Source organism: Cavia porcellus, unplaced genomic scaffold, assembly GCF_034190915.1.
Source record: "Cavia porcellus strain 051 isolate PalLab524CR breed Dunkin Hartley unplaced genomic scaffold, mCavPor4.1 scaffold_13, whole genome shotgun sequence".
In the NCBI taxonomy this organism is placed as follows: domain Eukaryota; kingdom Metazoa; phylum Chordata; class Mammalia; order Rodentia; family Caviidae; genus Cavia; species Cavia porcellus.
Genome location: NW_026947496.1, coordinates 15,627,949 through 15,651,867, shown reverse-complemented (window position 1 = coordinate 15,651,867; position 23,919 = coordinate 15,627,949). Strand labels below are relative to the sequence as shown.

Sequence of the window (23,919 nt, the reverse complement as noted above, 5' to 3'; positions counted from 1 at the left end):
CAGCCCAACATTCAGACTGTGGTATTGGTACTGCTGTGGTATTGGTTCTGCTGGTTGCTTTTAACCAGATTTATGAGGCTCAGAGGCAAAAGGTAGAACGTAAAAGTTTGAAAAACAAACTTTGACCCAGAAGGAAACCTCTATAAAGTTGGGGGAGGTGTGATTGCTAAAGACATTAACAGGACTAAAAAGAAGCCAAGTATGTTGTAGGGGAATAAGAAGATGCTTTCAGGGTATCTTAGGGATCAGCAAGACTCCCACTGCAGGCTTAATGGTACAGAAGTGTGAAGTGTTCACTGCAGTGCTTGAGAGGGGGCTCCTAGGAGACTGCTTCCCTGGTTCATTTCACTGTGTTCAGCCATACTGGCACTCCAAAGGCACTGCAGCCGTGGTCTGGGGGGGCTGGCTACTGTTTGTGCTAACCACAGCCCCTGATGGGGTTCACATCATGTTGGTTTTACTGACATGCATACTGCAACAGTTGTAGAACTATCGGGGACCTGGCCTAGATCCCCAATCTCAAACGAGTGAACAGCAAAGGCTAAAAATAAATGAGATGATGGGTATGATCTTTAGGGCTCCAGGAGGATCAAAATCTTCTACAGAGTTCTTAAGTCTGGTGAGACAGGAATGTCTCTGGGCAGTCCATATTTAGTATTTAGACAATGCAGAAAAATTGAGCAGGACCTTGGGAAGGGTTCAAGGACCCTTCCAAGTAACAAACTGTGCTAATTAAGGAGTCCAATACTAGAGTAGGAGAAAATCTCCAGGTGTCCTCAGCTGTGACCTATCTTGCACCGTGAGGGGTCTCCTTGGTCTCAGTTCAGTCCTGCCCAGGCCATGCCACAGCCCTGCACGTGCATTCAGCTTCACCAGTTCCAATATGGAGCCAAAGAGGCTTCCACCCAATTTAAAGGAAGGCCTGGGAGAGGCCACAGAGGTGGGCGGATGTATGCCCCAAATGCTAGATAGGGAGCCAGGACTTACATGTTTGCCCTTCCAGGTTTCAACCTCGCTTCTGAGTCTTTTCTATGCCCTTTGCTTCCTTTGCAATGTGAATGTTTACCCTGTGCTGTTATTCCTTTGGATTATGTAGCTTTACAAGAATTCATAGCTAAGAGTTTGCCTTGAGTCTCAGGTAAGACTTAGGCTCTTTTATTTCTAAAAAATGCTGGAGTTGTTGAGACTCTAGGGCAGGGATTATTGCATATCCATATGCAGGACTGCCGTAGTATGTTAGGCGGAATTAAAACTCAGGCTGCTGTGTTCATTGGGAGATTAATCTACATATGATTTAACGAGCCGTGTTTGGGCATGAAGTTGACAAGGGGTGGACTGTGACCACTGATCCTGATATGCCAACTTCATGGGATTAAGAGATGACTAGCAGATTAGTAAAGCCCACTCCTGGACGTATCTGCGTGGGTCGTGGAGGTGGGGCCTGGGGTGCCTCATACCGCCCCTCACCTTTTCTTTCTGGCACTGTTCCCCTGCTGTGCATCCTAGCTGACATGAACTGAGCACCTCTGTTCCACCTTGCTCTTCCTCCATAAGGTTTCTGCTTTGGAGCCTCCCAGCTGCGTATGAATCTCCTTGACACTGAAGCTAAACTAAACGTTCCCTGTGTTAAGTTCTAGGTACAGGGTATTGTGTCTCACTGAAAGAAAAGCTGACAGTGGTTGCTTCTCAGATTGACAAACTGAGTGTCCTGGGTGGCAAGGAGATTGAATTTTATTGCATACCATTCTGTCCTGTATGTATGCGTTTATCATAAGTACTGTGTCTCAATTTTAACCTTTTAAACTACTTTCCTAATTTTGGAGAACTGGCTAACACCTGACCACACAAGGATGTAACACTGTAACCGAAGTTAAAAGACAAGAACCGGCTGGGAGGAAATGTAATACAGTTCAAAGGGTTAATGTCTACCATGTAGAAAGAGTACCCTCACAAGAGAAACAGAAATTGAAATGAGAGGAATTTTACTATGTAAAAGAAAATCCTGATTCTGAACTCAATAAAAGGAAGCACAAAGAAAAATCAGTGACCACTTCTGGAGGAGTAGGGACCAAGAGGATCATCCAGTGTGTTCAAGAAAGCCTAATGTGTGCCTTCTGCACTGAATTTAATTACCAAGGGGAGTATTCCACTATGTCACCAAAACAATGCTGCAAATTCAAAATTGCACCACTGCAACAAATGGTAGAGCCCTTTTATGAAAACTATCTCATACCAAAAATACATCTTACAATCACAGAAAAAAAATGAGAGGAATGTGTAGGTACGAGAGGGTGGAGTTTTGACCTGACTGGCTTTGGGATTTATCCCAGGGACTGGTGGAGTGCACATCTAGGTGTATCTGGGCGGGTCATGGAGGTGTGGCCTGGCTGTAGGTCTGTGCTTGGTTCTCTGACTCTCCTGCTGTCTCCCTGTCTCCCTGTCCTGCTTCCCAGCCCGCACAAACTATACAGATTTGCTGTGCCGTATCTTTCTGCCAAGATGCCTCTGCCTTGGAGCCAGTTGATTATGGACTGAAATCCTGATCAAATTCAACTTCTCCTTTAAGAAGTGGGTGTCAGGTACCGTGCTCACCGACAGGAAGCTAATAACGCGAAGAAAAGTATACCGGGATCTAGCCAATGTGATAGATTCCAGTATTCCAGATCAAAGTAATTCAAACCCTGGACATGGTTTTTAATTTAAAAATAATTCTTCTTTAGTACTACAGCTTCTACCTACCCAGTTAGTCTTTTTTTATTTATTTGCATTTTGAGACAGGGTCTCACTAAATCTGTAAGATGCCCAGGTTGGGGTTGAACTTGAACTTGGGGTCCTGGCACGCACCACACACTCAGCTTGGTTTTGCATTTAGACATGAACTAGTAAAGCCCCCTACACGGTCCTTAGAAACCTTCACAGATCATTTTAAAATAAGCTGCCAGGAAACATGTAATAAAATAATAAATTTTTTGTCCTTATTTGAAATAGATAACTCCCAAATACTACACTGACAGAAGATGTCCCCTAATATTACTGATTTGTCCTGCCTCCGACATCTCATTCTACGTTCCATACAGCCCTGGCAAAGAAGACACCAAAGAACATGTTATTCATAGTAAACTTTATTTTCATTATTCCATTTACCGTAATTTCAAAGTAGGTCTGTGCTGTAAGATGAGAACACAGACCCCAAATCTTGCCAACCCCAAACCTTGTCACACTGTTCTTCTGAGCAGGGCATGGGGGGCCCAGGGTTGATCCCTAACATTTTACTGTTTGTGATTTCTAACTGTGGACACAGAGAAAAGAGACAACAGCCCACAGAAGAACCAGCCCTGCGGGGGCATCGAGAAGCTCTTCACTCACACACTCGCCACCTCTGAGTGCTGTGATGCCAGCGATTAATATTTTTCCCCACCAAATTCAGTTTAAGTAAAACGCTGAAGTATGGAAATGTTCTGCATTTAAAAAGTGGAAGCCCGGAGGTTTTTAATTCTTCACAAGTCCAAGCTGGGATGTGGCCACTACGAACGTGGCCTGTCCAACATAGTAAATCCAACTTTAGCAACCATCAGCAAACTGTTCAAAGAAACAGAAGAGAAGACATCAGGAGGAGGTACAGCCACTGACCTTTGTTTTTAAGGACTCTGCAGGTCCCACCACTGCATGGAAGGCAGGCACCAGGGCAGAGCACTCAGAAATGCAGAATTTCCCGAGGAGCACCCAGGCTGAGCCTGCATGGACGGCACAGGACAGCACATGGGCCTCCTAACCCACCCCAGAGAAGGAGAGGCTGAGCCTTTCGGGCCATAAAGTTAAGTAAAGGTAGATCTCTAGCCTTCCAATTCATAATTTTTAATTTGGTGGTACTGTGGATTGAACCCAGGACCACTCTCACAGAGAGAACTCCACAGCTTTTTACTTATTGTTTGTTTAAGGTCCTGGGGACCCAACCCAGAGCTTTCACACTGAGCTACCATATTCAGCCAATTTTTTTGAGACAAGGTCTTGCTAAATTTTCCATTCTGGGCTCCAACTTGTAATCTTCCTGCATCAGCTTTCTGATCACATCTAGGGTTCCAGGCATGTACCCTACGCCCAGCCCAGCTGACTGCTATTGATCTTGGTAAAAAAGATGATGAACAACAACATGATTAGGACCAAAGATGCTCCTTTCTGAAACATTTTGAAGAATTCCCTTACCCTTGGGATGTCCTGAATTATGCCTCGGGATGACTAAATTTGAAACAATTTGGATTTTATAATCAAAAGTAATTAGAAAACAAGATTCAATCAAAATTTCATTCCAGCAAAATTCTGAATAACAAAGTTCTGCAAAACTAAGAAACACGGTCACGGCTTTGCCCTGAAGTGGGAAGCAGGGAGGAGTCATCAGAGAGAAAACCAGACAAAGCCAATTCCCCGTGAATAAATGCTCGAGTCATCTTTGGCAAATCCACTCCAGTTTTCGTGGCCTTTCCGACATGAGTATAAACAATCTGAGCTGATGTCCAGGGTCAGGAATACTGAAACAAGTACTGCACATTTTTTAATGTACTGAGTATCCTGTGAAAGAAACCAAACTCTATCCTGGTAAACAGAAGCAACGGAATCCAGAGTACCTGGCACCTGCAATTAAGCCTGCAGGCATGAATTTTCCAGAGCGGTAGAATCTCATGCCCATAATGCCAGCCAAGGTCCCGGATGTAACTGGCAAAAAGAGAAAGGACACAATCACCACCTCTTACAGACATGCAAGGGGACCAGACGGGCGAAAGCCCCACTGCCCTTGCGAGCCCCAGACCCCTTCCTACGCTACTCTCCCTTCCCCATGCAGGGAGGGCTCCCTGGCCGTCAACGTCCTAGACTCTGGCTATTTACGGCTTACAGACAATACTGTTTCTCCCGACATGCTTCTCCTACTGATACACCACAACCATACCCAAAAACTGCCTTTAGCTTTCAGTGTTTCAAGTCTAATAAGGTAAACCTAGTCTTACAAATGTGTAATTTGTGCTGCAGGTAGGTGATGTGTCTACTCAGGGGATCATGCACGAGTTAGCTGAAGAGGGGGTGAGAAGCATATTCCAAGCGGAGAAAACAGTTTGTGCAAAGGCCTTGAGGTGAGAAGAGCACACATTCAAGGAACTAACAGTCAGGGTGATACAGACATCAAGGTGCAAATAGAGAAAAGGCTAGACGTGTGAGGGTTCATGGGTCAGCTCTGAGCAGAGGCTCTGAGATACTGAAAGACCCAAACCAGGCAACTGCACACATGAGATGAAATGCTGGAGGAGATGGACGTTTGTGAATCACTTGTATACTGGAGATAACTTAAGCAATGACCTCCAAGGACACTGCCAAGTGACAGAATGTACAGGAGATAGAGAGCTGGTCCTTAGTTCAGTATTTACTTGCAAGAGAGGAAGACAGAAAGGAAAACCAGGCATGACTGGTCAGCTGTGCTGAGAACAGCCGACCGACCACATCACGGAGGGGCTCTGTACACACACAGGTCATGGGGAGTCTCAGGGAGTGGCGTTCCCGGGGACAAACGGGACAGAGTGGAGGGAGCGGGGGGGGGGGGGGGGGGCAGAAGATGGAGGCGAGCGCGTTAGGTTTTCAAGAGACGCTTCTGAAATGGAAGGAAAAGGCAAAGAACTCAGGAGAAGTAGGTCCTTTCATTTTTAAATCGGGGAGAGATGAACACAGAAGCATCACTGGGAAGGTCCCCCCAAGAGAGGGCACAAATACAAGACAGGGCCCTCGACAGTGCAGAGCGCGGAGAAGGTGGCGTGGCCGCTGGAGAGGAGGGAGCGGACAAGGACCGGACTGAAGAATGTGGCCCTGTTCCCGTCTGCCCAGGGCTGCTGGTCTTTCAGGAAGGTCAGCATGAGGTCATCTGCTGAGAGCAGAGGATGGGAGGGCACACAGGGAAGGGAAGCCTGTGAGGCCAGCAAGTCTTTCCTGGGTGAAGGAGGAAGCTGCTAGGCAGAGCCAGGGGCTGAGCCTGGCCTCCTGCAGCCGCTGCTGGTCTCTCTTCCTCCCCGCCCCCCTCCTCCCATGGGCATCTGTCTTCCCTGCTGTCCCCTAAGGGGCAGAGCTGTACCTGTCCTCACCCTGGGGGTGCGAGGAGGCAACCCCACTCCTGGTGCTGTGTGAGCATGGGTGGAGCCCAACAGTGTGACAAAAGCCACCCTGGTAAGTGGCAACCTTCCTGTCCACTTCTCCCAATCCCCCAGTCCCGTCCTACATCATGTCTGACTCCTCAGTTCTGCTGAAAAGCTCCCCGAATGCAAAGCCCACATCTCTGCATGTTGTTTTCGTAACACACTGGCAGACGTCTGCAATGCACAAGCTCAGCGGCCAACGGACTCGTACGTGCCGGGTACAGGTCAAAACTAACCTCCCGAGGTACAAAAACTCTTCCATGTCCTACATATAAACCATCCACAGAAACCAGACCAGTTCCCCACTGTGCAATACCCCTTGGCAGAGGCAGTAAAAATTGCTTGGGGTTCCAGGTCAGCCACACCCCACCAGACCGGGCCTCCTGGTGGCGCAGATAATAGTTCCAGAACTGCCTTACAGAGAAGAGAAGCACGTACCTAGGAAAACCCAAACGTTCCTGGGGTCCTGAGACAGCTGGTAAGCACCCAGGCCTGCTAAGCTCCCGAAGAGGAGCCCGGCGGCCAGGCTTGGCACACTGCCTAAAGGAAAGCAAAAACACACAGGCATTACGCCCCACAGTTGGTTCATTTATCAACTCCATCAGAATTCCCTTCCAAAGGGAACCTCAGGGCTCATAACTGAGGCGCTCTTCAGCAGGAAAATGTTTTGGGAGTTTGCAGATCTTACCAGTAAGTCAGGGTCTTACCACCGCATTTTCTACTAGGACAGGTACTTCCACTCCAAGGAGAAAAGACCTTCCCTCCTTAGGGGGAACTTTGGTCAGGGCTTTTCCTTAACAAGTCCTGATGAACTCACCAGGGGCTGGAAGTGTGCATGGGGACTCCGGGCAAATCACAAAAGGAGAGAGAAATAGTGGGTCTGCACTATAAGAAATGTGGGGTGTGTGTGTATGTGCACTGAGGTGGGGGTGCAGGCAGGAAAGGAGTAAATAAGCACATGCACTGACACCCCCCTACTAGCTTAGTGAAGAGACTTCCATTGCAGAATAAATGCCTAGATACGTAAGGCCTTGGGTTCCATCCCCAGTACAAATTTAAAAAAGAAAACGAAAAAGGCGACTGGAGGTTTCTTCTTCTTTCAAAAGCTCAGAGATGGGGCCTTACGGGTAGAGGCTCATGGACAGCAGTGGATAATGACAATCTTCTACCACACCTGGCTGGGTGCAGACAAAAACACCAAACCAGGCGGCCTGGCCCAGCTCAGTCAGATAACCAGAAGGCAGGGAGGGGCAGGAGGAGCTGGGAAACTCACACCGCAAGCAAATGAGACTCAGACAAAAGCACTCTTCTGGGGACCCTGGTTATCACAGGCCACCGTCACTGAAACAATTATACATTTTTGAAGTTTTATTCTTGTGCATGAGTATGTGCAGGTGTGTTACTGGGGAAGGAACCCAGGCTCAGACACCGAGCTACATCCTCAACTCTTTTATTTCCAGACAGGGTCTTGATAAGTTGCTAAGTTTTTCAAACTGAGTGCTAACTTGCCATCATCCAGCCTCAGTTTCTCAGAGAGCTCAAACTATAGACAGGCACCTTCTAGTCTAGCTATAATCAATGATTGTGTGTGTGTGTGTGTGTGTGTGCGTGTGCGTGTGTGTGTATTTAAGAGAGGACCTTATTACACAGTTCAGGCTGGCCTTGAGCTCATTTTGTAACCCAGGCTGGTCTCAAACTTGCAATAACCCTCCTGTCTCAGCCTCCCAAATTCTGGGATTGCAGACATGTGCCACCACATCCTGCTTAATGAATAATTTTTATGAGTCCAAGTGACCACATCAAAATCCTTACCTGCTTTTACATAGCCAATGATCCCACCGGTAGCAACCAGTGCTGCATAACCAAAGCCAAAATAATGCAAAGGCACTCTGAAACAGAAGAGGGAGTAATCAGTACTAACTGACATTTTAAAAACCTGATAATCACCGGATGGACTTTAAAGGCCCAGAAAGGCTGGATTTCTTTTTTTTTTTTTTTTTTTTTTTTTGTCTTTTTCTTTTTTATTGGTCCCGGGGATCGAACTCAGGACTGCCTGCTTGCAAGGCAGGCGCTTATGCCACTGAGCTAAGTCCCCAGCCCCTAGGCTGGATTTCTTGCCAAATCACCCAAGCACTGAGTTGGCAGAGCAGGGACTCAAATGTGGGTCTCTGACCAATGTGTCCAGTGATCCTCCCACTCCTCATTCCCTGTCCATTTACTGTGCTTACAGTGGGCCAGCTTCCTTCCGCATTGTTCTCTGTGTCCAGGCAGCAGATCACACCAGGCCTGCACCTGCAGAGGGGTATAGATCAAAGGACTTTACTAGCATAGCTCTGCAGTGCTTTCACCTCCAGCTCCTAGGCTGCACAACCTCCCAAGGCCTCAGGTCCCTTCACTGCCATGATGAAATTAAAACAAGTACAAGCCTCCTGGGGCTGTGGCCAGCATTCACTGGAGGAATAAGTAAACGTGCTTAGCACACAGTAAATGGTAGACAGATACCCAGCCTGTTTTTCTAACAAGAATCCTAAAATAGGGGATCGAATTAACCTTTTAACCAGGTTATCACTTTATCACAAAGCAAAGTCTCTGGGCCGCTAATTCAATGATCTTTGAGGTCTCGAGGGAGAACACGTGCCTTTCATTTCTGCCCCGGGAAACAAACTACTTCAGTACTCAGCGTTTACAAAACTTTACCAATTTGCATCTGATTTAAAACTGTTGGTAGCCTGCGGGTAAGAGAGCATAAAATATACGGAAACTCGCGTTGTGACCACACTGCACTCTTGGAAAAGGATCTCTGCTCTTCCAGAACAGGATTCGGTGCCCAGCTCGCCCGGCGCCCACCCGTTCCGTTTCCCTAGTAGGACAGGGGCGAAGGCCTTAGGATCGTGAATTTGAAGCCAGTCCAGCACTAAACTCGAGAGCCCTAAAAGCTCCAGGAAGCGAACCAGGGCCGGATTGCTCCGTGCAGCATTTGCAGAGCTCAGGATTCCGCGGGATTCTCGACTTATTTTAAAGGAAAATGCGCGACATGAAAAGCAAGCAGCACGACGCGGCCTACAGCCCTTCCGGCCCAGAGAGACAGACAGAAAGCAGTGACCTCTCCAATCACTCCTAAAATCAAAATCGGAATAAACCAACAGACCTCAGGTTCCCGAGGAGCTCCCGAGAAGAAGGCCTGCGCACCGTGGGCGACGGAGAGCAGCCGCAGGGACCCGGACCAATGTGCAGACCACCGCCAGGACCCGCGAGGTGAAAGCTCTGCGTCCCGAGCGAAGTGGGGCGGGGCTTGAAGTCCAGTACGCGGCGCTCTCAGGGCCCCCGGAATGGGCGTGTCTTAGGGCGGAGCCTCGGGTGACGACTCGCGGATAGGCCCAGCATCTACAGGGCGGGGCTACGGAGGCGGGGCTGGGGACCTTTCAGCGCAAGCTCCATGTCCCCGGGGCAGGGATTAGGGCTGAAAGTTAAGGTCGGGTTGGGGCTGGCGCCTGGCAGACGGAGCAGCTGCGGGGCCGAACAGGGGCGGCCGACAGCCAGAAACCCGGATGCCCAGTTTGACGTTGGTCGGAGCTGGAGAAGCTGGGCAAGGCTGGAGGTGCGGGCGGGGGTCGCGTGAGCGGAGACGCAGTGCTCAGGTGCAAGCCAGATGCGGACCGCGTAGGGAGAGTGTGAACACAGGACTTGCAGGGAATGGGGCGGCACGGGAGAGACGCTAAGCTCGCGTCGGTGTTTGCATTGCAGAAAACGAGGCTCTAGAAAGGCATCTTAAAGGTAGTTTAAGACAGTTCCCAACTCCCGCTGTGGTCCCCAAGGCCAGTGACATTACTCCAATTACAGACCGCTCTCCCCTGCATTTCTTGCACGACCATTTTTTCAGTTCTACACCAAAGATGGACAGCACCCCGACTTCCTCTCCTCCAAAGTGGAGTGGGACACAACTCGGACAAACATCAAGACAGAGCCAGAAGAGGTGCTACACGCCTGTAATGCCATTGTTACAGGCAGGTGAGCTGTTAGAAATGTTCTAGGCAGTCAGACAGGGCTAGGTCCTTGCGGAGCTGGCACAGAGGACCAGATGTCTGGTGGCCTTGGAGGGAACACACACCTCTTGCTGTGGGCCAGATCTCAGGACAGAAGACAAAACCACCACACCCTTAACTATAATCCTTAGGGATCGAGCCTGGGGTCACTTTGAGAAGTCAGGAGACACCATTCCAATCCCTAGGGAAAAGTCACTGCTCTCTAAGAATGCCTGCCCTCTACAGTGACTTGCCTCCCCATTTATTCCCAATTTAATCAATTTTATCTGAGCTATTAATCTTACTGACCATAGCTCTGTCCCACTTCATGCCCATCTGCTTTGTGAGTTCCCCGTTTTTGCCAATTTTAGACCCGCCTTACCTGATCTTATTTTATAAAAATCCCAAGAAAATACAGAATCTTTGGCAACCCATTCAGGACCCCTTCTCTCTCAGACAGAAGCTTATCTTCTCTCAATACATATTCCTACTGATAACTTCCGTTGTTGCTAAAATTTATTCAATTTTAGAGAACATGAACTCATACTGGACATATAGTAGGTTGGAGTTTCATTTTCCTGTATCACCATTATGCTGGGAGGCTGAGGCAGGAGCATTACAAATTTGAGCCCAGCCTGGGTAATTTGACAAGGCCCCGAGTCAAAATAAAATATAAAAAAGACTTAAGATTGGAGATGTCACTTAGTGTCAATGCCTTGGTTTCAATTCCAAGTATCAAAAAAAAAAAAATTTAAAAAAAGCTGGTCTTCTAATGAAAGAAAAAAATAAGAGGGCTTCAGTTTGAGGAACTGAAGCAGGCAGGAGTGTGAAGACATGGCTCAGCCTGGCTTTCTGGTGTGTGGTGGGGCTGGGGTCTGGTGGATTTGAACATGGAAATCCTCCAAGTACCCCCTTGCTGGTGTGTACAAGAAGCATGTACAGCCGTTGAGCCACACCAGCTGTTTTACGATTTGTGGTATCATTTCTGTGTTTTCCTTAAAGAACTGTAATATGACATCTGTCCCCTAAAAATGAGGTCACACTAGGACCCAATGGCAAGTTACCGGCTAGTCCATCCCAGGGAAGCATAAAAGCCAGTCCTGATCTCTGCTTAACAGACCTGTCTGATCCTCTCCACCAGACTTGAAAGATGAAATCCCTTTTCTGTTTTTTCTTTCTTTCCCTCCTGTTCTCTGAAACAGGGTCTTATAGTAGGTCGGGATGGCCTTGAACTCACTCCTAAGTGCTGGGATTAGAGGCGTGCACCGCCACACGTCTCTCCCTATTTTCTCTTCCTTAAAGCTTTTGCCTGTTGCTTTGGTTCTAATCTCCACTGGCACTGAAGCAAGTTCTCACATGCCTTGTATGGCAGTGTCAACAATTAGCCACTTCTTTTAATAGTTTATAGCTTTATTAGAAACCAAGATCATCCATTCAATACACCTTTTCCCAAGGAATTACTAAGTAAGATTATGAAGAAATTCCCCATTTTGTCAGCCTTCCCTATTGCCAGGCACTTCTCCATCTCCTGTATCAGAGCTGTAAGAGCATTAGCAAAGGCATATGCCGGGCGACTGTATACTGGAAACTGAAGAGCATCCATCCAGCCTTTACAGCAGTCCCACTCAGGAGGACTAAGACTGTTTCCTGATCCACACGTGGAGATCAGAGGGAGCTCCCAAGTGCTGTAATCCTTCAGTCTGTTCTCAGACCTAGGTTCAAATCCAGTTCTTTCCTGTGCCCAGAAAAGCCTTTGGTGGCGCCTTTCCCTCAAGCTTTGGCTTGCAAAGCCTGCACATGGACCCCCAGCCTCAGTGCCTGCTCCCTTCCCTGTTTTTGTTGCCACGGACTTCTTCCTCCAAAGTGCTCCTTCAGGTGCCTGGAACCTTCTCTGCTCACTCCCTCACGTCCTGTAAGCCTTCCTTGATCTTCCACTGGCAGCTGCAACCTAGGGGTTGGCAGTGTGCTTCAATGGGAGAGGGCTTGTTTATCATGTGTGAAGCTTTGGATTCAATCTCTACCACCTCCACAATCAAAATAAACTCTATAATCTCAGCACTGGGAAGGCTGAGGCAGAAGCATCTCTGCAAGTTCAACGACAGCCTGGGTTACATTTGTGAGACCCTGCCTCAAAGAAACAAAATACACCAGAGAGACAGACAGACAGAGACGCTTTATCAATAAACGTGTCCTGAGTGGATCAGCAGATGAAGTCAGGAATGAGGGTGGGTCAGCAGACAGAAGCAAGATGACCTGCAGAGTCATCTTGCAGATCACAGGCTGCTTGGGGTTCACCCTGCCCCTCCCACTTTCTGCTGCTAAATGAGACTAAGCAGCTTCTGGAAGTACTGAACTTGTTGAGCTAACTGCACGGAGCCAAACAGTGCGAGGGACGGTGCGGGTCAGGTCGACTCACCTGCACCACAGCCAGAGGACGGGGAAAAGTGTCCACTGGCTCTCGGGGTCAGGCTTCATAGTGAAATTCTGAGTGTGAACTGTGCGATCTGACTTGAGCTGCGGCCCCAGGAGCCGCTGGACAGAAAGGCTCGGGCTGGAACTGCAGCTACAAAGTCATTTAAACCCCACAGGGAGAAGCAAGTGGAAAAAACCACAGCAAGCAGAAGCCACAGGTAGAGCTCGGGCCTAGTGGAGGAGCCATGTTCCCTAAACCCCAAGTTACATGCGTGTACCACGGTCCTCCGCCCCAGTAGCCTTCCTGCGACTCTCTCCAGGAAACAGGATGACCAAGAGTGACACAAACTACTGGAAAGATGCCGAAAGTGTATCACGTACACATTGCCGGTAGAAATGTAAAATCACACAGCTGTTCTAGAACTCTGGTTTCTTCTTAAAGAGCTAACCAGGAAACACCCCAGGAACCGGAAGCTGCACTCCCAGGCAATCCCTGAGGATGAAAGCAATGTTCTGTATCTTCCTATTGTCATTTGCTCCATCAGTGTTGTGATACTGTGCCGTATTTAGGGACATCAGATTCCTGTTTCTTACGTCTGTGTGCCAATCTGTAGTTACCACAAAATAAAAAAATAGTTGAATTTAGAGAATTTTTGTTTAGAGGCCTGAAATCACCTGGTGAAGGGTAGTGGGAAAAGTCTGGCACAGAAGTAGGTTCAGGCAACTTCCTTGTAAGTGACGTTTCCAGAGCCCAGATGCTGACACCTCGTTGTCTAATCTTAAAGCCATTCTCCAAGCTAATTCAAATGGACATATCTAGTACTACTGCACTTTTGCAGAATGTCTAGTGATTGAGAAAAATGCTTACCCTCTCTAGGTAACATCACAGGCTAATTTTAAGCCCTCTTTAGCTTTTCTGATGAAAGGGCTGAGAAAGTAATGGGAAATATCTCTATTTCCCTGCCCTTCAACTGTCTTGTCAGCCACTGAGTAGAAGCAGAATGAAAAATAACTGCCATCCCTCTGTGATTAAAAAAACAAAGTAGCTGTAGGACTGAGGGGTGGCTCGGAAGAGGACCTACCTACCATATGAAAGGCCCCAAAAGCATCACACCAACAAGCTTTAAGATTTTCTATTGTTTTAAGTTACACTGAGAATGGAGGGAGACCTTTACTTTGCACATCAAAAATTATACTTTACAATGATAAACTGCCGCGATGAGTGACGTTCTCCTGGGGGAGGCAGGGCTGGCAAAGTACCTAGGGCTTCACACTAGGCCACCACCCCCAACCCTTGGTTTTGGTTTTTTGTTGCTGCTGTCACAGGTTCTCTCTAAGTCATGCAGTTGCCCTGGCTGGGCTCAAATTTTCAGTCCCCCTGCCCCGCCTGCCTGAGACTACGGGTGCAGGACCAACCCAAGCCCATTACTTCATCTGTCAAAAGTAATTTTACCAGTTAAAAACAACTCACCTAAAAGTGGTTTCTTTAAAGGCTACTCATTTTCTTCCAAAGAAAATATTCCTTGCTTTTACTCAGAAATAGTAAAAAATTTAGATGTATTTGAAAATAGTTATTTCATCTAAATGAGTCCTTTGGAGGAGCAATCTGGGGCTCATTGTACATTATATTTTCTTCTTTTTTCTCTTCTTTTCCAGCATTTCCCCTGTCTTCCTCTTCTCTGGCCCAGGGCTGCTCCCTGTGGCTGGCTTAGCGCTGCCACCAGCTAAGGCACGTTTCTGTGACTTCGGTTTGGACGCTGCCCCTTCCTGGCCCACGTCACCAGGTTCCTTTTGGCTGGTCCTGGTCTGTTCTTCCTCACTTACTAAAACACAAGACACAGTGCATTTAAAGATGTTTCCCCCTCTTTTGTGGAAAATACACAGAGGTTGACAAAGCAGTGACGCTATCTGGACAGCATTCCCTTTTCATCGACCAAGAAGGTTGGGAGTGACCACTTGTAACACCCGACCGGCCTCATTTACCGGGAGAGGGCTCCGCTGGAGGACACAGGCCCGCTTTTGTGTTTGCCGCTCTGTCTATCCACACCCCGAGACAGGTCAGCCTGGCCTGAGTGCTGACTGCACACAGTAAAGACGGCGGGACGCTCTAAAAGCAGAGGGGAGAAAAACATAACGTAGGTAACAAGGGAATTCGGAGTACTTTTCTTTTTCCATAACCAAGCTACCCTCACTTGAAATTTATTACAGCCGTGCCCGGGAGAGCAGTGTCAGTCACTGACAGACGTGTGTACACAGCCTACAGTGCACAGCTGCAGGCAGCACGTCAGGGTGAGCACCCTCCACCGTGTTCTCAGGGATGACGCTGCCAAGAAGTGATGCTCATCTGTTTCCCTGAACAGCGACATGAGGTCCAGAAGTCATCTATGCTCTTGATTAATGACTGGTTTGACGATACTGTTTACAGGCCAATTTGAGATATGTCCAGATGTGACAAACTCTAAGGCCATGGACTATTTCTCACTCATTTCCAGGGCCTAAATAACCAAAGAAGCTTGTGCAAAGCAGTATCGACAAACAACATTCAGAGACTGTGTTGGAGAATAGGGAACAACAAACTGAGACTCTCAGAGACTTCAGGGAATGAAAGAGTTCCACAGTCACTCAGGACGTTGTAGATTTTGTGTGGTGACGGTGGGGTTTTTACCTGGTATCTCATGGTGACCCCCAAATCCCAAAGGGCAAGTAAATCTTTGCTGACAAGCGTGGAGGGTGACTGCTGTCAGCTCACAGTCACGAATGCCATCCCCCAGGTGGCTCTCTGGGCACCCTGACTTTAAAACTGTTAATATCAATCATGCCTGGAAATTTCAAAAAGCTTAAAGATTTATGTCAAAAAAATACCGGCAGCAAACCCGGGTGCGAGTGTGCTTACCCCACACCAAGGCACTGACCTTATCGTGCTTAAGCTTCCACATTTTGATGAAACCGTCACTCGATGCTGTAACAAGAACATGATGGTCTGGAATTTCAAAGCTGAACATATCTTTTACCCTAGAATAGAAATAGTAATGCCACAAAACATCATCAGTTCCAAACCACGTAGTATCATCATAAAACTATGCATAAAGCAAAAACAAAAACCTCTACGCTCACTTCTGTGTCTTTTGCTTTTTCAATGCTTCAAGCGTTTCCCAACTGCTCGATGGTGTTGTAATACATAACTGTGCTTCCTGCGCCTGTCAGCTGGTAAGTCACGTGCAGGCAAGCACAGCAAGACTGACTGCCAGCCATGTCGTGAGGAAACGTGAAGACACCTGTAACTAACTGGGTGATCTCAAAGCAAGTAAGGACGGCTAAACCAAAGCCCCTGGCCGCAGGCATCCACAGGTCCACGGGCAAAGAACAAACCGAGAATGAAGGCCCCTTCCAGCAACCACCTGCCCCCCTCCGAGGCACCACCGCGTCCGAGCACCTTTCCTCCCTGGCTGATGAAGATCGCCCACTGGCCTTTCTGCTGCCATTTTGCTCCCTAACAGCTTTTCAATGAAGTCAAATCATGTTACTTTAGGCTTAAAACCCACAAAAGTAGGAATCTGCTTACAGTAACACTCAGCAGAGGAAGTGATGGGGACAGGGATGAGGACAGGCCCTAATGGGACGAATGCCGAGGTTCAATCCCAGGGACTGTAAAAAGAAAGTTCTTTGGAAAATAAGAGTATCTGAGACAAAGAAGAACAAGAACACACAGTGAAGCTTAACTCTGGATGTTAGCACGTTTTCCACTGGTGGAAAAAGCCATCTTTTAAGTCTGAGGAGCTGGCTTGGACACTCGGTCACTGGGAGCACAGTAATCCTGAACTACTTTCGCTGAGATCCAGTATCTACTCCCTAGGCTACGGGAAGCACTGAGAGTTGAGATGCTCGTTACCTCACTTATGTTGCAGAGAGAAAAGGCACTGAAAGAAAGAAGTGGCCACAGGGAAGGAGAGAGGCTGAAACAAAGGGAGATGCTCTAGAGCCTCGGTCTCGGGTGGTAGCGGGCTGATACCCAGCGCCTCCTCCCTGCCAGGCAAACACACCCAGCCCTGTTGTTTTTTATTATTCAAATAGGCCTGATTTCAAGCTCCAAGTCTGACAGGTTTAAGTGAAAAGTCCCAGTGGTCGGTCTTAACCACAGCCATCACTTCTGTGTCATGAAGTTCAGGAATACAGCAACATGCTGCGTACACACTTCTAATGGTCTGTGCAGCTGTTATAAGAGCACTCTGCTTTCTGAGACTGTTGCCTGTACGTGTGTAGCATTCTCCACACATACACACAGAGAAAACGGGTAAATACCTGTTTTCGTGCGCTTTAAATTCACAGAGGCACGCCAGTGATTCACAGTCAAAACACCTCACTACTTCTTCGTCTCCAGCCACCGCGAGGACAGAGTCCTAGGAGTGAGAACAGGAAGGTGCCCAGGATCCGTGGCAGGCCTGATGACCAACACAAACTCACATGTCTGAGAACTCACGGAGAGAAACGCGATGGAGGAAACCCGCTTTTCATTAGTGATGGTGCCGCTGACGGCCGCGGTGTGCAGCTGGTAGACATCGATCTTATTCAGGATGACGACGACGTATTTCTCCCCGCTCGGGGACCATTCCACTATGTGAGCACCTGCAGGTATAAAAGCAAGATGTATTTTATACACAGAGTAATAATAATAGCAAATATTCACACCATGCATTTTCATATCCACTTTCCTATTTGATCTTCACAAGTTCACGGTACACATGCTGCAAGTTTACTCAGAAGACTGAAAACCACAGTGCTGCTCACGCAGAGCCACGAGGGGAACTGCTGTAAAATGGGAAAAGCAAGTAACTGGAAACACCTTTCACAGGCAGCAGCACCGGCATACAGGAAGTAAACCTGTGTACACATACACACCATGTGTTTGTGAGCGGTCATGTTTCATTACTTTATTGAAGAAAAACACTCACTTTGTTTTATGTTTTTGATGAAAGCTGATCTTCCCTCCACAAGATTCCATGTTCTGTAAAACAAGAAGCTTGCTTTTGGCACGATCATCAATTGACTAAGAAAAGCATATACAAAGTGAATGACAGTTTTACCAACCTGGCTATTAAGAACCTGCCAGTTTTCTAACAGCAACATCTTGATTTTCTGTCTTCTTGTCAATATCGGGGATTGAGCCCAGGGCCTCTGCACTAAGGTACAGCCGCAGCCCACTGTTTTTTTAAATTTTGAGACAGGGTCTCAGTAGCTTCCCCAGGCTAGGTTCGAACCCACAGTCCTCCTTCCTTGGCCTCCCAGAGCGCTACCTGACAGATGTGAAGGTCATTCATTCCCACACACCGTTAGTAAGTCCTGCCTGTTGTATTTTCAGAAGCTTTCACCCGCTAAGCCATTTCCTGGGAAGCCCACTGTCTCCTGTGGCTCACAGCTAGGACAGGAGCGTGGGCACAGGTGTGAACACAGGTCACTGTGAGCACTTCCATCCTGAAAGAGGCCATCAGCTTTCCTTCTGCCTCTCCCTGGTATCAGGACTGCAGGTGGCTGAGAACTGTGCAACAACACAGAAACAGTATCTAATAACCAGGCAAACGACTTGAGCTGGTAGACACCTGCGGGCGTGAGCGACCTACCTCAGTGTCTTATCTGTGCCCACGGACAGGGCCAACTTGCCAGACGGGTGAATGGACAGAAAGGTCACGTGTCCTCTAGAATGAAACCAACAGTTAGTTGCGGCGCGCACGGTGCAGGAGCGGGCGGCGGGAAGGAGCCGACTCACTTGTGGGCTCTGATGGACTTTAAGCACTCCCACTTCTTCGCGTCCCACACGCAAATGAGCCCGTCTTCGGCTCCGCTGATTAAGTGCCTGCTGCCGTAGAACTTCAGGCAAGTTATGGTGCCTGTAGGAAAACCAAGAGCGGCAGCGTTACATTCGATCTCAACCCAGCACCGCCTCCAGTGGGAAGCCCCAGCTGCAGGGAGCAAAGCACCAGCGGGGTGTCGTTCAGAGCAGACATAGACTGAAGCTCGGCAGCTTGTCTTGCGCCCCTGTCAGCAGTGAGGCGAGGTGGCTCAGGTATCTGAGCTGGACTTTGCCGAGATGACCGGCTCCATCAGTCTACCTGGGGAACAGATCCAGGTGCACAGCCTTGACTGCCGCTTTCGGAGCACAGGGCTTGTGACTGTCAGCCACAACCCAGCCGCTGTCTGCGCGGAGCTGTGGGGACTGGCCATCTGTTCGCTTCTCACTCACTGTTGTGAGAACTTGCTAGGACAGTTACACTGAAGCTCCCAAATCTCCCCTGTGGGTCACACAGCATCCCATCCCTCTAGCCCCACAGCAGTCCCTATACAACCATTAGCCATCAGTCAAATTTGTGCATTCAGTGTACCTGCCCACAGCTCAGCCGTCTACCATCTACTGCCTGCCGAGCCGGCTCTGGCTGCTTGTGTTTCTTCAAATATAAGTTTACTGGAAAACAGCCAGTTTTTTCAGTCCAAACATACAGAGCTACTTTACACAACAGTGATGGAGCTGAGCAACTGTAATGCAGGCCACACGGCCCACAAAGCCTATTTACCGTGTGGTGCCTTCCAGAACACAAATGAAACCCTTGGGTCAATATTCTCTCCCCATGCACCTCCCAATCTGTTACAGTTTGTGTCTGGATCCCACCAAAGCCTTATGTGGGCCAGGGCTTTTTCAGAGGTGGCTAGATAGGGTGTGATGCTGAGATTATGGGTGTGTCATTAGTGAATCAGTCCACTGTCTGGTTTGGCACAGTTCTGGCTACAATCAAGGGTATGAGGGCTACACCTGCCTTAGGGCCAGGAGCCTACACACAATGTAAGGGACAAAGGGAGTCTTGTACCCACTTCTTGTTGCTCTTGCTGTCTTCGCCATGAAAGGCTGCCCCTCTGCAGTGCCACCCGGCCTTGAAGCCAGCTATGGACTGAACCTCTACAAACTATGAGTTAAATAAATCTTCTCCCTCTAACTCTGGGTATCAGGTATTCTGTCTCAGTAACAAGCAAAGTTAAGACACAGTTCTTACACTTTTTATTGAAAGAGCCAAAGCTCTTGAATCACTTTGCAGCCAACAAAGGTGCTAAGATGTGTGTGGGTTTGTGCATCACCTTCTTAAAGCAGACGCCAGTAACTGCCTTTGCCGCTGTTTTGCTCTTTCCTTACATCCTATCTCTGCAAGTTTTGCCTTCCCACACCTTCTGTCCCCTCTGCCCCGGACTCCATCTGCTCCCTGAAAAAGAGCGTATCTGTTTCCAGCTGTTAAAAAAACAGATTTATACAAGCACTGCAGGAAACCAGGAAGCAGGCTTCATTCATCCCCCATCTAATGTCTAGGTTCTTCTCTTCTTGTTGAATATTAATGAACTAGAACACACTGGATTCATGTAACTTGTTTCTTGAGGGCCTAATAGACAAAGAAGCCTTTCTTAATGAAAAGAGGGAAAAAGGATTGTTATGTTGAAATCACTCAAAGCCCAGTTTTTGTTGAAGAGCAAAACACTTGTTGAAGTGTCTACCAACCATATAATAGGCAAACATTTATCATTCTAAAGTTAGTGCTAGAAAGCAATGCTTGCTACAGAACCTTTGAAATATGTAAAAGATAGTGTACCTTTCGTTTCAGGACACCAACCTCCCGAAGTTCCCCAAAACTAAACACCTATTTGGTGGTCCTGGGGATTGAACTGGGACCCTCACACTGAGACACACATCCTCAGTCAGGGCCCAGAGTGCTGGCATTACGACACATCGAGCTGTGACCTCTCCTTTGCTTTTTACCCTTGAACACATATTGAGCCCTTCATATCTGTCCCTTGAAAATGCAATGAAAACAGCATAAAAATTTCAGTTCCAAGGGGGGAAAATTACCGATAGTTTTTCTACCCCTTAATTCTGCTAGGCAACTTTACCATCAGTGTGGGAAACCCCACTGTGGGTGGGAATTGCTACTCTGTGATTGTAGGAGCTATTTTAATATAGAAAAGATTCTAAAACTTGTGTTTCTAATACTAAACATATCTCTAACACTGTTCAAGGATGAGACCAGGAGACACAGCCTGTTCCCACTGTTAGAAAGCTGCAAACTTAACGAGCCTTGACACTCTGGGTGCCAACTGCAAGGTAAGAGCAGCTCAGCCAGGAAGAAATGTTTCTCTGACTTCCAAGTCCGGCAGAGTCCCAAGGCCTCTGCCTGGTCCCAGACAACGATGTGCTCTTCCCCTGTGTTAGTAACCTCATGTAGTCGCTGATTCTGTACAAGTCAGTCTGCCTAGCAATTAATGATAACGGTATGTGTAACCAACTGTAGGATATTATGTTATCTGCCTTATATACTTCCTGCTTGCAAACCTATATAAACCAACCAAAGCTGGCTCAGGGTTGATGATTTGGAACTGAGATTCCCTTCAGCTGGCTAGCGTAATAAGGTTGTATGTTTTCCAATGCTCCTCTGGTGCTGTGTCTTCCATTTGGTCTGGTTCTACACCCACAACAAGACCATCTCACATCTGGTGACATTAGTCCTATATACCTAAGGTCTTAGGTGTGCCCAGGTTGTGAGGTGAATGACACTAAAATACAGAGAAGACCCTGTCTGTACCCCAACAGGTCTGTGAACAGCCTGAATCTCCTAACAAAAAACACGCCATATAGTAGACATATAATAAAAGTCCAACTGAAGTCAAAATACTGAATAACTCCTCCAGTCCTTACCGTTGTGATGAACTAGGGCCCCATGTTCTGTCTTCTTTTTCATATCATATATATGAATTGTTTCATCTTTGCTGCCAGTGACTACGAAACGATTGTTCACAGCCACGGCCGACAAAGAGGCAGTGTGGGCGTGGTGAGTGAAGTCGGCCACCGAGGTCCATTTCTGCTGAAGAGCAAAGCATCCGATCAACACCACCGTCGTGCCACAGATGCCCAGCAACATCATCTACCCATAAAAACTACCAGTGGGCCCCACAAATGGGAAATGCACTGTGCAGTGATGCACAGATTAAAGCAAAGAACTCAAAAAGCGAGTAAGGAAGGAAGCGGGAAAGCAAGGCTGGGTGTCCTGACTCCAGAGCCAGGAGATGCGGCAGGCACTGAAGTCTACCCGCTCTAACCTATTTACTCATGTGAGAGACTTCTACATCACTCATTCAGCTGTGCAAATTTTCACTGGAACCTTTTTCATTGAAAAAGTGTCAGAGTCGAGTACAGTGGCACACACTTGTAATCCCAGTGCTCAGGAGGCTGAGGTAGGAGGGTTGCTTCAAGTCTAAGGCCAGTCTGGGACACATGATGACTTCAACCACATGGTTGGCGCCACTTTAGGCAGCTGATGCACAGCAGGGAACAAGAAGCTCCTACTCCAATGGAGCTTCCATACCAACGGGAGAGATGAAATGAATTAATATGATGTTACACAGAGACAGGTATGACAAGTCCTATTCAGAAAAACAATATAGATGCTTCCATTTTTTTTTTTTTCGTTTTTATCGGTACCAGGGATCGAACTCACGACTGCCTGCTTGCAAGGCTTATGCCGGGTGCTCCCATTATTAATCAGTATAAATCCTAGAGAATCAACTACTCTGACAATCATAGGATGTATACAAATACTGAAATATCATAGTGTACTCCAAGAATATGTACAATTATTACATGTCAAAAACAAAGTCACAAAAATGTTCCCCTTGTATGTAGGAAGCTGGCACTTATGCACGTGGGAAAATGAACTTAGATCCAAGTCAACAGCCAGTGTGGGTATTTGAGATCTAATGAAAAATCAGCCTGCTCTTTTACTAAATTTATCCAGTAGTTTACGAAATACTAGGGCTTATGATCAGCATCAATCTGGCTTAGGTAAAGAAAATAATACATATTTACCTATTGGGAACTTAATACACATTTATTTACTGGGAACTTAACATAGGTAGACAGGGAGGGCAAAAACTCCCCAGAGCGGTGGATCTGGCTCTAAAGACTTTCCTAACACAGTAATGCTATGAGTGACACACGTGACACAGAGAGAAAGTACAGAACATGGTAAGTACTTTCCTAGATGGGAGAATAAAAAAGTACACTACCAACACAGTGGAAGTGGTAGATAAGACAATACCGAGGTTTCTGATCTCTTGACTTCTAGACCACGACTATTTTATTCCTGAAGCAATTAGAGGTACTGCATCTCCTACAAAGTGACTTCATTATTATAAAACTACTATATTCCACATAAACAGTAGTTTTCACAGCGACCTTCTTTCTGTGAAGCAAATGTAGTTATTTTTCTCTTTATTCTTTTGGAGACAGGCTGTCTGGTGACTTGGACTCACTACTCAGGCTGAGCTCGAACTCGTGGTGATCCTCCTGCCTTAGCCTCCAAAGGGCCGGAATTACAGGTGTGCACCATCACACACAACTCCTAGTTATTCTCATTTTATAAAAACAGAAAATACCTTTGGAGGAAACCAAAAAAGACTTCCCAAAAGTAGACAGCTTAACAGTGGGAACTAAAAAGCTAAGGAGATGGGCAGAGGATTCATGGGTTCAGGTGTACAGCTGAAGAGAAACGACTTCCAAAGTTTTATGGAGTAACAGGATAACTGACGGACCACAATTAATCGTGCAATTCAAATTACGATTAGTAAAGCGGGGTGTGGTGGAGCATGCCCACAATCCCAGCACTCGGGAGGCTGAGGCAGGAGGATTATCGTGAGTTTGAGGCCAGCCTGGGCTACAAAGTGAGTTTAAGGCCAGCCTGAACTGCATAGCGAGACCCTGTCCCAAAAAGACCACACACACACAAAAATCGCCAGTAAAGAGAATTTTGAGTGTTTCCAACACAAAAACACGATAAATGTTTTGGGTGACGAATACACCAATTGTTAACTACAGTACCGCGTGACACTTTGCAAAATGCCTACTCCGTGTTTAAACGGTCTATTTTTTCACTCAAAGCCCGAGAACGGTTCATCAAGTAACTCAGGACATCACCCAACACACAGCACCTGCCAAGACGTTCACCGCGGCCATGCAGATGCAGAACAGGCCGTCCTGCCCCTCTCTGGGAACCCCTCCGCTCGCCGAACCTCACCTCGGGGTCGCCGTTCGCCTTACGATCCGGGTGTATAGTGAACCCAAAAAGGACCTGCTCGTAGCTGCCGGCCACCAGCTCCATTCAGCAGCACACGTGCCTCACCCGGGAATCCGGCACGGCGCCGGGTTGACAGAACCGGAAGCCGAAGGGAAGGAGGGGGCCTTGCTGTGCCGGCGCCCAAATTGTACGTCACATCGCAGGGCCGCCTGTAAACAA

General features: G+C 47.6%; 2 protein-coding genes across 4 annotated transcripts; both read right to left on the bottom strand.

The window, feature by feature from the left end:
* Nucleotides 1–3,104: 3,104 nt before the first annotated feature.
* Nucleotides 3,105–9,508, bottom strand: LOC100714477 (transmembrane protein 14C). Its single transcript, XM_003468732.5, has 6 exons — nt 9,319–9,508; nt 8,399–8,462; nt 7,983–8,059; nt 6,609–6,710; nt 4,623–4,710; nt 3,105–3,579 (listed from the first exon to the last, which is right to left on the bottom strand). The coding sequence occupies exons 2-6, from the start codon at nt 8,419–8,421 to the stop codon at nt 3,525–3,527; spliced, it is 345 nt and encodes a 114-aa protein (XP_003468780.1). The 5' UTR covers nt 8,422–8,462; nt 9,319–9,508; the 3' UTR covers nt 3,105–3,524.
* A 2,073-nt stretch (nt 9,509–11,581) lies between these two features.
* Nucleotides 11,582–23,869, bottom strand: Pak1ip1 (PAK1 interacting protein 1). Of its 3 annotated transcripts, XR_001201032.3 has the most exons (11): nt 23,701–23,869; nt 21,327–21,492; nt 18,366–18,486; nt 18,220–18,294; nt 17,554–17,606; nt 17,082–17,227; nt 16,904–17,001; nt 15,517–15,616; nt 14,588–14,711; nt 14,076–14,427; nt 11,582–13,212 (listed from the first exon to the last, which is right to left on the bottom strand). XR_001201032.3 is itself a non-coding variant. In XM_013151349.3 (10 exons), exons 1-10 carry the CDS (start codon nt 23,782–23,784, stop codon nt 14,228–14,230), a joined length of 1,167 nt encoding a protein of 388 aa, XP_013006803.2. In that variant the 5' UTR covers nt 23,785–23,869; the 3' UTR covers nt 13,727–14,227. The 3 variants fall into 3 exon arrangements, 2 of the variants coding, with proteins under 2 accessions (XP_013006803.2, XP_003468779.2); XM_013151349.3 differs by lacking the exon at nt 11,582–13,212 and having other exon boundaries at nt 13,727–14,427; XM_003468731.5 differs by lacking the exon at nt 11,582–13,212 and having other exon boundaries at nt 13,727–14,427; nt 21,327–21,489; nt 23,701–23,863.
* Nucleotides 23,870–23,919: the final 50 nt, after the last annotated feature.

Bases quoted from the DNA above. Each gene is read 5' to 3' on its own strand.
- LOC100714477 (XM_003468732.5), bottom strand. From the start codon at position 8,421: ATGCGGAAGGAAGCTGGCCCACT. The intron at 6,711-7,982 runs GTAAGGATTTTG...GCTTTCCTTTAG, and splicing joins CATTGGCTATGTAAAAGCAG to GCAGTGTGCCAAGCCTGGCC. The intron at 3,580-4,622 runs GTACTCTGGATT...TTCTTTGAACAG, and splicing joins GGCTTAATTGCAGGTGCCAG to TTTGCTGATGGTTGCTAAAG.
- Pak1ip1 (XM_013151349.3), bottom strand. From the start codon at position 23,784: ATGGAGCTGGTGGCCGGCAGCTACGAGCAGGTCCTTTTTGGGTTCACT. The intron at 21,493-23,700 runs GTGAGGTTCGGC...TTTGCTCTTCAG, and splicing joins AGGCGAACGGCGACCCCGAG to CAGAAATGGACCTCGGTGGC. The intron at 15,617-16,903 runs GTATTTACCCGT...TTTCTATTCTAG, and splicing joins TTTAAAGCGCACGAAAACAG to GGTAAAAGATATGTTCAGCT.